Source organism: Puccinia triticina, chromosome 18A (assembly GCF_026914185.1).
Source record: "Puccinia triticina chromosome 18A, complete sequence".
Lineage (NCBI taxonomy): Eukaryota > Fungi > Basidiomycota > Pucciniomycetes > Pucciniales > Pucciniaceae > Puccinia > Puccinia triticina.
The window spans coordinates 2,899,887-2,912,836 of record NC_070575.1 but is presented as its reverse complement, the minus strand read 5'-3'; the positions used below and the strand labels follow the sequence as shown (position 1 = coordinate 2,912,836).

General features: G+C 47.1%; 5 protein-coding genes across 5 annotated transcripts; 4 read left to right on the top strand and 1 right to left on the bottom strand.

Moving 5' to 3' along the window:
* Positions 1 to 1,159: 1,159 nt before the first annotated feature.
* PtA15_18A334 (uncharacterized protein) lies at positions 1,160 to 4,174 on the top strand (the record flags this gene model as incomplete). The annotated part of the gene is made up of 7 exons (XM_053164864.1): positions 1,160 to 1,700; positions 1,816 to 1,905; positions 1,984 to 2,094; positions 3,059 to 3,142; positions 3,234 to 3,374; positions 3,634 to 3,949; positions 4,039 to 4,174. The coding sequence occupies 7 exons, from the start codon at positions 1,160 to 1,162 to the stop codon at positions 4,172 to 4,174; spliced, it is 1,419 nt and encodes a 472-aa protein (XP_053028831.1).
* A 733-nt stretch (positions 4,175 to 4,907) lies between these two features.
* On the bottom strand, positions 4,908 to 6,575 carry PtA15_18A333 (uncharacterized protein; the record flags this gene model as incomplete). Its single annotated transcript, XM_053164863.1, has 5 exons — positions 4,908 to 4,957; positions 5,014 to 6,048; positions 6,115 to 6,234; positions 6,299 to 6,442; positions 6,515 to 6,575. The coding sequence occupies 5 exons, from the start codon at positions 6,573 to 6,575 to the stop codon at positions 4,908 to 4,910; spliced, it is 1,410 nt and encodes a 469-aa protein (XP_053028830.1).
* Positions 6,576 to 7,830: 1,255 nt separating this feature from the next.
* Positions 7,831 to 8,322, top strand: PtA15_18A332 (uncharacterized protein; the record flags this gene model as incomplete). Its single annotated transcript, XM_053164862.1, has 1 exon — positions 7,831 to 8,322. One exon carries the CDS (start codon positions 7,831 to 7,833, stop codon positions 8,320 to 8,322), a length of 492 nt encoding a protein of 163 aa, XP_053028829.1.
* Positions 8,323 to 8,442: 120 nt separating this feature from the next.
* Positions 8,443 to 8,856, top strand: PtA15_18A331 (uncharacterized protein; the record flags this gene model as incomplete). The annotated part of the gene is made up of 1 exon (XM_053164861.1): positions 8,443 to 8,856. One exon carries the CDS (start codon positions 8,443 to 8,445, stop codon positions 8,854 to 8,856), a length of 414 nt encoding a protein of 137 aa, XP_053028828.1.
* Positions 8,857 to 9,108: 252 nt separating this feature from the next.
* On the top strand, positions 9,109 to 12,618 carry PtA15_18A330 (uncharacterized protein; the record flags this gene model as incomplete). The annotated part of the gene is made up of 5 exons (XM_053164860.1): positions 9,109 to 9,277; positions 9,368 to 9,559; positions 9,641 to 10,514; positions 10,998 to 11,257; positions 11,897 to 12,618. 5 exons carry the CDS (start codon positions 9,109 to 9,111, stop codon positions 12,616 to 12,618), a joined length of 2,217 nt encoding a protein of 738 aa, XP_053028827.1.
* Between the last annotated feature and the right edge of the window lie 332 nt (positions 12,619 to 12,950).

The following is a 12,950-nucleotide window of genomic DNA, read 5'->3' as shown; positions in this document are numbered from 1 at the left end:
GTTTAGGATCGATGCAAAAAAATGGTGACTGGGCAAAATTGTATATGCGAGAAGAGGGGCTTGGTCAGAGAGGGCCCATGACTGCATCGGTGGCCAACAATCTGGGAGTGTACCAATTTAGAGTGTGGCGGCCTGTCCCAATGCTAGCTAGCTAGTTGGGTGAAGCACAAACGCTAGGTAACATTCGCCTGGTGGGATGGAACACCGAATTGGTTAGCGCCTATCCGCCTATCCTACATGTGATGCCAAAAACGGCAAAAGGGAAGCTTGTGTTCAATTTTGCGTTTGCATACAAACGGGATGAATGAGGGAAGCAAGCGTACAAGGAAATGGGAGAGTGAGCGACAAGATGGACAAGGCATCATACCTAACCTATCAAGAGGGCGGGGTTCTGCTGAAGAAAGTATATAAGGATGAACTATTCCGCCTCTGAACTTACCACTGTCCTATACCTAAAACCCAAACAAAATATCGATCCCGCCTCACTTGACCCCAGTCCAAATTCACACACACTTCTTTTTTATACATATATTCCATTGAGAATGAGTGACCCTTCACAACGTGCCTGGGTCACCCCTGTTCACTCTCCTGCTTCCGTTCAGTCTCTCGTCTCCATTAACTCTCCTGCTTCCGTTCAGCCTCCCGTCTCCATTAACTCTCCTGCGGGCCAACATAGTGAGTCAGGCAAGGATTTCTACTATCAGTTAGGATTCATGACCAAAGCAAGGGTACTTGGATTTGGTGGTAAGCGAGGACACCACTGACTTGTATTTATTTCTTGCCTCTTGCGATGGGTCAGATGCCGCCGAGAATGCTGTCGAAGAGCGCTTGGTTGCACTGGAGAGGAAAGTCCGGAGCATTGTTGGATTTGATGACGGCTTGGCCTTTGAAGGCCTACCAACCTTGGCAGGGCGAATCACTCGACTTGGCCAACGTCTAGCCAAATTGTGTTAGTGTTCATCGTACCAATAAAGTAGGTGACCGTGAACTGATTGATGTTTTGCATGATTTGGTGCGGTTTCTTGTAGGCTCTGAGGTGGTGGATTTGCCTCTTTGCGCTCGTGTTGCGCAATTGGAGTCCTATATAGAACATGGTGGTAAGTTTGGTGTAAATGTGTGTATAACTTTGCAGGAGAAATTTGAGCGCTGATAAAAAAACATGGACTTCACAACAGAGAGAACCAACCAGGTGACCGCACACGTGAATGCTGTGGCCACACATTTAAACACAGTGACAGAACGCTTCATGGAGTTTGAAGCATTTGTCAGGGGCCATATGGGTCGTAACAAGGGTGCTCAGGCCAATCCCGGAGCAGGACAATCCGATTTGGATCTCTTTCTCGAAGTGCTACATAGACCTAATGGCGCTCGGATGGTATTGGATAGGCTAGGCACTTTGTCTAGCGAAGAGCGGATCAATATGGCAACAGCTTGCTTGAAGAAAATTGCGGAAATTCGAAAGAAGGAGATCTTGTTCTGCAGCCAGACGTTTGAGGACTTAGGAGCCAGAATGCTTGTCAATGAGGATCAGTTTCAGGCGCAAGTCTCTCAGGTTCTCAGTGAGCGCCCAGATTATCAAGTCATCCGATTGGAACTGGCTCGTGTGTACGCCTTGGTGAGGATAATGAAGGATTCCGGAATCATCACCGAGGAAGGATTGCCTATTGCGGTGAATGGGGCTCGAGAAGGTGGGGACTTGGGTGAGCGTGAATTTTTTGTTTTGCTTTTGAGGAAAATGAAATGAAAAATACTAGGTATTTGACAAGTCAGGCGGATGCTAACACATTCATTGCTGTTTCAAACAATGCACCCCAGAGAGTGAGCAGGGGCCCAATGTGAGCATGCGGGCAGACACTCCGGCGGAGGTCAACGTGGCGCGAAATGATCAAGAACCAGGCCAGGATGGTATGTAAGCTGAAGATTTCGGAAGTGACTGCGCAAAAAAGGCTTACATTGTGCTCCACACAATACTATCCACCTTAGAAAATCGCAGTGATCCTAGTCCGGGTTCCTCGTTGCCAAGCCTCAGTTCCATCATGCAAAGCATAGGCCGCCGTACCGGTACCAGGGGCCAGGAAGACAGCCCAGGCCGAAGTAAGCGCACATCCAAAAATCAACCTGTGGCCAGCGGATCCTCAAAACGCGCCAAAAAGGATGGCATATGATTGTTCACCGTCCCAATTGGTGGTTACTTTTACTTTCCTCCCATTTCATCGGTTTTTGAGATTACCCTCCGTCGACCAACCATTGTATATAGTTTTCCTCCCCCAAAGGGTGATTACTACTTTCCCATTTCATCAGTTTTTGAGATTACCCTGCGTCAACCAACCATTGTATATAGTTTTCCTCCCTCAACCAAGACGTGTATATAGTTGTTCCTTTTTTGGTCTACACAGTCCTTCAAGCGCCTTATCAACGAAATTGGTTATCGGAAATAGCCGCTTCCTCAAAACCCCGGACCCTTAGTGAGCACAAAAAGGCTCACTGAGGGACCCAATTTAGTTGGCTTTTTTCTTGCAAATTTTGACGACCTGATGTGGGCTGGATGGATCTTACAAGTCAATCACAGTGTTAATATTGGCGGGAGAAGAAGCCATGAGCTGTCAATTCGTCTTGTCTTTGAAAGAAGCAATCCGCCAAAGCCCCGCAGCCCACCGGAACTGTTGCGGGATCTAGTGCTAGTGATCCATTATACACAGTAACGTACCTTGCTTGGATCCCCACGGTGTAGTGCGAACTGGCCGAGGCCCTTGGACGAGTATACGTAGTCCAATTTGTGACCCACTCCCTTCAACATGCATATATATGAGCGCAAATGATTTAAGCAGACAGATTTTTGCAACAGTCTGGTGCTTAACGATCACTCACTTCAGAATTGTCGGTTTCCTAGTCCCATCCATCCATCCCTGTTTTCTACTAGATCTACCAATTTCAAAAAAAATGTATAGGAATTCAGGAAACCCGAGTGAGCCTGACCTGCCTTGCCATGGAAGATACATGCATACATAATCTATATTTATCCGCTTTTTTTACTTATTATTTCGTTTGGGTGACCCAGATGTGAGAGCCGCCCGCAAGGAGCGTATGGACACCTTAGAGAATCGATTAGGAGCGGTAATCCCACGCCATCAGAGGGCCTTTGGTCAGCCGCATTGGTTCATCATCTTCCTTCTTCGTGTATTGACGTCCTTCTTTTCTCTTGTTTACGCATTGGGTGTATTGGGGTCACTCAGATCAGATGGTCAATTTCGAGCAACGGTTGGGCGCCATAGAGAACCGCCTAGGAGCAATTGTAGGCCAGGCTAATACGTTTGAAACCCTAGCTTCCATATCCAGTCGAATTAATAGCTTACAGCGCTGTCAACGGGATTTTAGTCAGTTCAATTCCAATCCCAATCTTGCCTTGTTATGTATAAAGTTTTTGTGAATTACTTACATGAGTCTGAACTTTTGTCATGTAAAATTGTCCTTCTGAAATCCGCCCATAATTACTCAAAGAGATGAGAAGAATGGATGCTCGATCTCGTGCGGACTTGGTGGAATCCAATACAATGTATACAAGTACAAAGTGTTCTCTGATGACCTGCGAAAAAGTGAACAAAATAACTGAGCATATTAACCTAATCTTTTCAGCTCGAATAAATACCATGAGTGAAAGGATTAGAACCCTCGAAAACAACTCGCGGGCAGGGGTTGGGCCCATCGTCGGAAGCAGACGGGTGCATTTCCAAAACCGTACCTCGGTGGCCCGCACGGTTGGCCGTGGCTTGGGGGCGGCGCGAGACGCCCAACGTTCGGACAGGCCTATCGGGACGCAGGGTTGGGACGAGCACGATATGAACGTTGTGTCAGCTATCATGAGTTTGCGCGGGATAGATGCCCAAAATTGTAGAGCCCTGGCGCGGGCCCCTTTTGCAGTCTCAGTCCATGAGATCCGCGATTTACAGGCGTAAGGCATTTTTTTCTTGGACGATTTGCAAGGTCAATCATTGAAGATGGTTTATGATTTGCAATTTGCCATTCCGCTTGGTCTTCCAGGGAGCGCATGATTCCGCTTCCAACTCTCAGCGCAAACAACGCAGGTCCCGCGTACCGACTTGACAGCCGTGCGAATCATTCTGATGAATCAGGAGCTGCTGGTCCAGATACTTCTCCCAATTGCTCCGATTCATAAACCTGCCGCTCCCATTCTACATAGCGTGAGGACTAGAACTTCCTCAGCGACCTCGAGGAGTCGAGTAGAATACACCTACACAAATATTATGTTATGCTCAGATATTTTCAGTGTCTCACTGGTTTCTTGCTGTTTCTTTCTTTTTACATGGTTTGGGAAGCTTGTTTGACTTTGCCGCGTGTACTGATCAGATACGTGCGGATTTTCCATGGGCTGGAATCTTCCTTGTTTTTACCTATGTAGAGGAACCTTGTCACGATTTCCAGTCTCCATGTCTTGTGTTATTTAAAAAACCTTGTGCTGTGTAGTGTCTTCCATGGGAGTCAAGTAATAAGTACATTGATGCCAATTGTTAATGGTGAACTCGACCAACTCGACCAGGCCGGAAAGACTTGGTGAGCCTGTAATGTTGTGGGCACCAAATAAAACTTTTATTGAATATATATATATACAGACAAAGAAGGCCCAAACCATTTCTAGAAAAGGCCATGACAAAAAAAACGCCAAGCAGGCCATGGATCAACGCCGGACATATATTTACAGCTGGAGGAGATTGAAGCAAGAGGAACTTTTCCCCCCGGTGATTGTTGGTGGGCAGCTTCTGGCTTGATTGGTATCATGACCCCTTTCGTCTCGGCACCTGGTTCACTCTGTGTTTCGGCCTGTGTGCATCCCTGCTCCTGAGTTGGGTGCTGCATGACGACATCTCCACAACAATCGTCCTTACGGAGAATCATTTCGATGAGGTCTTGAAATAATTCTGTACATGACCCCGCTGCCATCCTGGTCAGTGACTATCACGCCCCATATATATACACCCTCAGATATGTATGGCTCACCTGCTCCACTCGGCTCAGTCCCCATTCGCTCCAAAACTTCGTTGGTCGGAGCCATGGCAGGTGGGCTGAAGCAAATGTATTCATTGTTTATGCGCCCGCCTGATTCCACTGCCGATTGTCTAGGGGGATCTAGACAGTGGTTTGCAGAGATTGATTTGCAGGCTTGTATGAAATCCGCCCCCGTGCGTGGGGGGTCAGGGACAAGAGCCAAACTGGATTGTTTTGAGGGGGCCAGTGAACGCAATACCCTTTTGGATAAGAGGCCATCCGATACCAGTCGCTCTAAAACTTGAGTTTGCGTCGGCAACGTCCTATTGGTCGAATCGAATCCCGCCGGACTCGAGGGGAGCGAACTGTCTTCGGGACGGTCTACTGGCAAACGATAAAGCCCGTCTTGTATCAACTGCATTGTTTGCATGTTTGACATCTGTTCTATCGCACCAATCGCCAACCCCTCTTTTGCCGACGACTGAAGCGAAATCCAAGAATTCGAAGGAATCATGGCTGGCTCCACTCGCGCACGCCGAACCGGGGATTTTGGGCTCAGAGATCGCCAATTTGGAGCCATCTGTGTGGGTTGCATGGCGTCGTCTAGTAAGTTTTCGGCCTTGAAGCGTATCAAATTCTCCTCCTCCATCAAGTTTTCAAAGTTATCAATGCCGGTGGGTGATATCAACAGAGCCGGCTCCGGTTGCACCAAAAATGATTGCTCAAGCAGATTGAATGTCAAAGCTTCCGTGATTCCCTTGGGATTGCTGTTATGGATAGAAGTTGAACTGGAACAGGTTTTTGCAGCTGCATTTTTGGATTTACTGCTAACCCTCGCAGTTTTCCCGGCGCGGAGATTAAGACCTAGAGAGCCGTCAGATGAATCCATGTGCGTTTTTTGGCTCCGGTTGGACCGCTTGGTTGGCTCCGCGGCCAGATCGTCTCCCACCCTTTTCTTCGTAGATGCCTTTGAAGGACGGCCTTCCAAGTGCGAACTCGTCACTTTATTTGGTTTCTCCAGGTTCGGAGCCCCGCTGGCGTCACTGCCTAAAAAAAGGAAACCTTTCTGAGTTCGCGATTGGCCAGGAGATGCAGAGGTAAACATCCGCTTACCTTGTGCGGCCAAATTGTCTCCCGCTCTCTTTGTGGATGCCATTGAAGGGTGGCCTTCCAAGGGCGAATTCGTCGCTTCATTCGTTTTCTCCAGGGCCGGAGCGCCACTGGCGTCACTGCCTAAAAAAATAAAACCTGCCTTAGTTCACGATTGGCCAGGAGATGCAGAGGTAAAAATCTCAACTCTCACCCTGTGCGACCCAATTGTGACCCGCTCTCTTCTTCTTGGTCTTGGACGCCTTTGAAGACCGGCCTTCCAAGCGCGAATTCGTCCTCACCTCTTTCTTGCGGGTTTTCTTCAGGGGGGGAGCGCCACTCGCGCCATTGCCTAAAAAGTGAAACTTGTTGTAGTTCATTATTGGACCATCAGCTGTAACGTTGAACATATGTATGTACTGACCAAGGTCACGATCATCTAATTCACTCAAATCACTGCTTTCTTGAAGTTTGGCTGATTGCATTGTTTGCGTGCTGCAATTTGTTGCAGTGCAATGAGACTTGGGGTTAGGGACTTTTTGAACGGGAACCGTATCCGGTTCTCAAAGCTGTTCCTCACGCTGCGAAGTCCATAAGTCGGAGTGCCACCACAAGTAACCCTAGCTTAATTTAGTACAGCGGCAAAGCTCATTAGTCGGAGTGCCAACACAAGCTTGGAGAACATCCCCCAGCTTTTCCCTACCTTTAGTGCAAAAGCTATACTAGCATCATTTTTGTTTCACCGGCCCTGCCAGGGGCTTGCAAAGATAGTCCCACTTCCTAAGTAAGTAGGTTGAATCCAGGCAAACCTCTGTGGTGTGGCTTATATATAACATCTTTATATATATATATCCATTGCTCTCAATGTTCGATAGCACCAACCCAAACCGTCTTCCTTTCAGCATGTAGTGAGGTCATAGTAAATTTGTATGCATATTGAACTATGACCTCCATGGATTGCATATTTTTGTACCTCATTTTTGCAAGCTCTGTGCTTCCAGAACACGCCGAATTGAGTATGGGCACGGGTTTCCCCTTGCTCCGGATGTATAAAACCCCACACATTTGTCCGGGACATTTGATCTCATCCTTGCATGTTGTCGACCAACACCTTTTCCATTGCTCTACCTGTGTTGTGTGCCTTGTTTTTATTTAGCCCTTTGACCCGACTTAGCCATTTGAACCGTGTTCCATCAAGCCTCGCCAACACCAAGCCCTCCAACACTTTTGTTGTTTTGGCTAGCTAGCGTTACAACTTTCATTTGCCGTTGCGGTCAAAACACTCGGATTAACTTCTACTACTGGCGTCTGCCTTGTTCGGGGTATGTTCACCTACTCCTGTGTTCCATTCAGCATCGCCTCAATCCACTTACCAGCACCATTTTTGACTGCAGTAATTCTCCTCTGCGGTCCGAAAATTTGTGTTATTTACATTTCAGGCGCGCCCTGCTGAATCCACACCTTGGTCTCAGGTAAGCTTTATTTTTCTTCCATCGGCAGTTCTTTTTGCTTTCTGACACCATAACCGATAATCCCCTACATTAGGCCTTGCATTTAGGAACTTGCACTTCATCCATTTTGCGTATGTTGGCTCTCTTCCGCCTTTGCATCCCCCCTTTTTCTCCCACATGAGTGTTAACTGTCTTCCGCTCCTCGCCCATTTCCAGCGGTCGCTCTTGTTGTGATCCCTCACAAGATCGATTGACCGCTGATAAATTAGCCACGCCACCTACCTGCCCGATGACTTCCCGCGCTCCCCATCCGGCTTTGCCCACGCTTATTTCTCATCCTACTAACAAACCTCGCCTTGGATCCAAGCAACTTCAAATCACTTCGGCCGCTCAAAAATCTATGCGCGACGTGAGCTCCCAGTCAGACACAAATTCAATGAATATACTAGTCGATGAAGCCCCTCAGCTTGATAATCCAGCCTTAGGACAAATGCGCTTGGCTGTTACAAATCACCCCCATGAGTCAGCATCAACCGATTCAAAGATGTACGAGCCCATCTCTGCGCAAGGCCAACTTCCTGCTGCCGACGAATCAAATGAAGCAAGTGCGCCAACGCAAGCAGTCCTCCCGGCCAACGTTCTTGGCCTAATCGAAAGTATCCCCGATAAACTCGCCTTTTTGCTTGAGCCGAATGTCGATTATGAAAAGCGATCCTGCCGCAAAGACCTGATACTCGGCGTAATCAAACACTTCCACCCTGGCTATACATCACCGGTTTGACAACCCAAAAAAGGCTTTTTAATTAGAGAGTACAAACAACGCGTGCTCCCACAAATCGCTCCTTATCTCCAGTGGAAGGTCGAACAACAAGAGCTTCTTGAAGCCGCTGAGGCAAAGGCGATGACACAAGATCCCGGACCACTTGATCTTTCAGGGTTAAATCCAAATAGCGCCTCCATCACCACCGATGCCATCCTCGACATCATAGCCGAGAGACGCCCAAGTATCAAACTTCCGCTCACAATGACCAAGACCGCAGCAATTGGGTTTTTTCATCAATACGTTTGCCGACCACCACCTGGAGGGTATCCTATGCCCTTTACCGCGACTCCTTCTCCCGTACCTCAACCATACCACCGCCTCCTCACTCGGGATGAGATTCGTTTTGCTCTCCAATGCCATTGCCCTGTGATGTTTGTCCCGTCGGATCTCCTCAAGCCAATCCTTCTGGCCCTCTATGTGCAGTTCGTTTTGGACAACATTGCTGACAAGTCGATCTTTGAAGGCGTGCATTACTTCTATCGTCAAGTTTAAATTATATATTTTATGTATTTATCTACAGTTGATTTTGTGAATAGTTGTGCATGTAGATATTTTGGAACTTAAACATAAATACACGCGGCTTATTTATATACGTAATCCAAACATGATTCCAATGTACATATCTTCCCCATTAGTGTATGTACATACATACAACATTAACTCCCGCTCCAAGCAGTCCCGGGTCAGGCCCCTTGAAGCTCTTGTGCTCAATAGCACCAACGAACCTTGTCCTCTTCAATTCCGATGCCGCCCCGAAAGCCTCAAAAGAACAAACTGGTTTGCACGTGTTTCGGTCATAAATGTAGGGAGAAGACTCACTGGGTGTCTCATGAGAATGTCTGGAAACCGGGATGTCTGTTGGTCAGTCAGACCGTCTTTCGTCACCAGTTGTCAGATCAGGCTGCAAGTACTGGTAAGTCATCAGTTATCATCTCTCTGATTACGGCACAGCTTCTGAACATGGATTTTGTCTAACTTTTTTTTGCTAAACCTTTTTATATAGTGCTTCCGCCAGATGACAATACTTTAGACCTGGAGTCACCAGCCGAATTACAAACACATTTGGGTTCCACGGAAAATCCAGCTCCCAATTTGGCTGCTCGTGACAATACTGCCCTCGCTACAATCACAGACTCATTAGCTCTGACTAGAATCAGTGCTGGCCCAGGATTCTTTCGATTGGTGTATGATACGTGTGAGTAACAGCTGCCTCCCTGCTTGCCTTTCCTCCAAATTGGCACTTACCCAGATAACATGATTATTATTCCATGACTAGCCCGCTGGATGACATCGCCGTTTTTGAACACACGTCCCGTTTTCACTTATGCCATCCTTGCGGCATCCATGTTCACAATCCTACTTTCAGCGTCAAATCTGTCCAGTTCTTGGCTTTTACGAAAGCAACGCCAACTCATTGAACTGACTCTACGTCTGGGATTGAATTCCAGCTCAGCGCCTCGCCCTCTTACTGCTACGGAAAATGCCGCCCTGAACAAACTACCAGTCGACATACACACGGTGATCAAATGGCTCAAGCTTGACCCAATCATTGTGTGCCTCAATTGCTGCTCACGATGTTTTGCCACATATCCACCCGATCGAACCCCCAGAAATTGTTTTCACCAAGAAGACATTATTGATAAAGAAGTTGACGGCGACCCCTTATCTATCCCAGATATCCCAGAGATTCCTGAAGAACGAGAAACTGCCAAACGAATCCCCCAACAATCTCAAGCACCCAAAGAAACACCAATCTCATCCAAATTTGGAGGTGAGCCCCTTTTGCAACCCGGAACCAATGTCCCTATTGAGACACCAATCTCGTCGAAATTTTGTGGCGAGCCCCTTTTGCAACCCGGCACCAATGTCCTGATACGGAAGTTTGCATTTCAACGCCTAAATGATTGGCTCGGACGCCTGTTTTCACGACCCGGTATTGAGAATGCTCTTGATCAATCTTTATCTACCTCTCCGGCCGACCCATCACACGAGATGATCACCGACATTCACGACTCTGCGATTTGGCACGAATTCAAGGGGCCTGATGGCTCACCCTTCACTGCGACGAGTGGCAATCTAGTCTTTGGCCTTTTTATCGATGGCATCAACCCTTACGGCTCCAAGCAAGGTGGAAAGCATGTATCCATCACGTTTGTAGTGCTCGTTTGCCTTACGCTCCCTTACTCACTGCGATTTCTACCGGAAAACGTCTTCCTTGTGGGAATTGCCCCCGGCCCCAAAGAACCAAGCTTGACCCAAACCAACTGGATCCTCAATCCACTAGTCCAACAACTCAAATCTCTTTGGACCAATGGCCTCTTCTTATCTAGCACGCCTCTCCACCCGAAAGGCCGGCAAATATTTGCTGCTCTGTTACCGGTTTTTGCTGATCTTCCCGCATTGCGCCGTGCCATCGGTTTTGCTGGACATGCATCAGCTGAATTTATGTGCTCCTTCTGCAACATTTTGAAAGAGAACATTCGAAATCTTGCCGAATGGAGCCCACGAACATCCAAAAACCACATCAAGTGGGCTCATGCTTCTCGAGATGCTCACACTGCAAAGGATAGAGCAGCTATCTTCGCGGAACATGGAGTTCAATATTCTGTTTTAACTGAACTGTCTTACTGGAGGCCCATCGAATATCAAGCTCTAGATTCCATGCACAATCTGCTGCTAGGTTTACTCAAGTGGCATTGTATACGATTTTGGGCCATATCAAACAAGCTTGATAACGAGGAAGATCATCCACTTGCTATCATCCCAGTAGCTGAAATGTTACAAGTCTCTGCTGCCGCTGTTTCGGATACACCTATTGAGCATGCGGATGCATCACTCAAGCTCCCAGAAGAAGAACTCACTGCCGAAGAAGCTCCTTTCGAATTACGTAGTGGTACCTCACCCGATGATTACGACTGGGCAGCTCCAAGCAATGGATGGGATGGCATCTGGATAGCTGGGGAGGAAACATGTATTTTTGATTCTGGAATGCTGAAGCAAATCAATGGTTTACTGCCCCGAATTCGGTACCCCTCATGGATCAAGCGTGCCGTTCCCACCCTTGGGAAAGCCTCTTATGGCAAGCTAAAAGCAGACGAGTGGCGAAATCTATTCTTGATGCAATTGCCACTCATCCTGGTCAAGTTATGGGGTGACGTTGATCGTGTCCAGGCATCCTTGTTGCAAAACTTTGGACATCTAGTCTCTGCGGTCGACTTGGCCTTGAGACGGAACATGAATACCGAGCGCATAGAATCATATTGATACAATATCAATGTGTATCTGTCTAGCTGCGAGATCCTTTTCCCCGACGTAAATTTGGCCCCAAACCATCATCTTTCACTACATCTTGCTGACTGTCTCGAGCGGTTTGGGCCTGTGCGTGCTTGGTGGTCATTCCCCATGGAACGGCTTATGGGGCAGGTCCTGCATTCATGTCACAATAATCACATAGGTAAGCCTATTTCTCAGGCTTTTCCGTAGCGGAAGGATGACCAATGCTTATAACTGACAGCTCTTATTTGCTTAACAGGCCAGCTTGAGATCACGTTCATGCATGAATTCTGTTGTGCAGGCAATCTACGGGGGTTGCTTGACAAGCCCGATTTTTTTCCTGACACCCTGAAGCCATCTATTGCTGAGCTTAAGGACCTTTACAAACCGGTTCCCTTCACCTCGAAGTATCTTTCCAATAAGTCGGAGACTCTCAGCTCATCAGATGCCCAAGGCCTAATTGACTACCTCAACACTCAATCCGCTGGACCTAGCTGGGCGCTGACGAGTGATTGGACTCGTATGAGCAATGCAGAGAAAAAGAAAAAATCGGCTTTAGATTCTCGGAAGGAGAGCCACTCGCACTTTGAACATCGGGGGGTAACCTTTTCTACCTGGACTGCCAACTGCAAAAACAGTATTATATCAGTTGACTGCTCTTTCTCGAGCTTCATTCATTTTGCACAAATCAAGGACATATTTACTCATGTGAGAATAGCTAACAATCAAGACCGATTTGTGGATACCTGGCTAAAAGTTAATCCATTGCCGCCACTGACAGATCCCCTTCCCACTTCCTTCATTCAACTTAAAGAACAGGGTCTCAAAGTAGACCTTCGCCTTCCAGCAAATGAAGATGAATACTTTATAAATATTAAGGATGTTGTGTCTCATTGTGCCTGGCTCGAATACAAATCTGGTGAACTTAATAGTAAATTGCAGTATTCTACTCTAGCTTTAATATCTATGGATCGTGAATAAATTTCTGAAACCCAAAAATCTAAAGTTTGATTTACTGAGCTCCTAAACTTTGTCTCATCTTCACCAAACCACCAAAAAAAGTAATATGTAATGTGCTCTGCGGACTATTTGATGTAAAAGTGCAATGTGTTTTCTAAGCTTAGTTGCGTGCTGAGGGCCCCTGAAAAAAGTGCATTTTTTGATGCTCAAAATTGACAAAAAAACCAGGTTTTCACCCATTAAGTGGAACATGTTTGACCCTGGGTGAAATTGGTAATATTTGTAGTGCACACTACAAATATTACCAATTTCACCCAGGGTCAAACATGTTCCACTTAATGGGTGAAAACCTG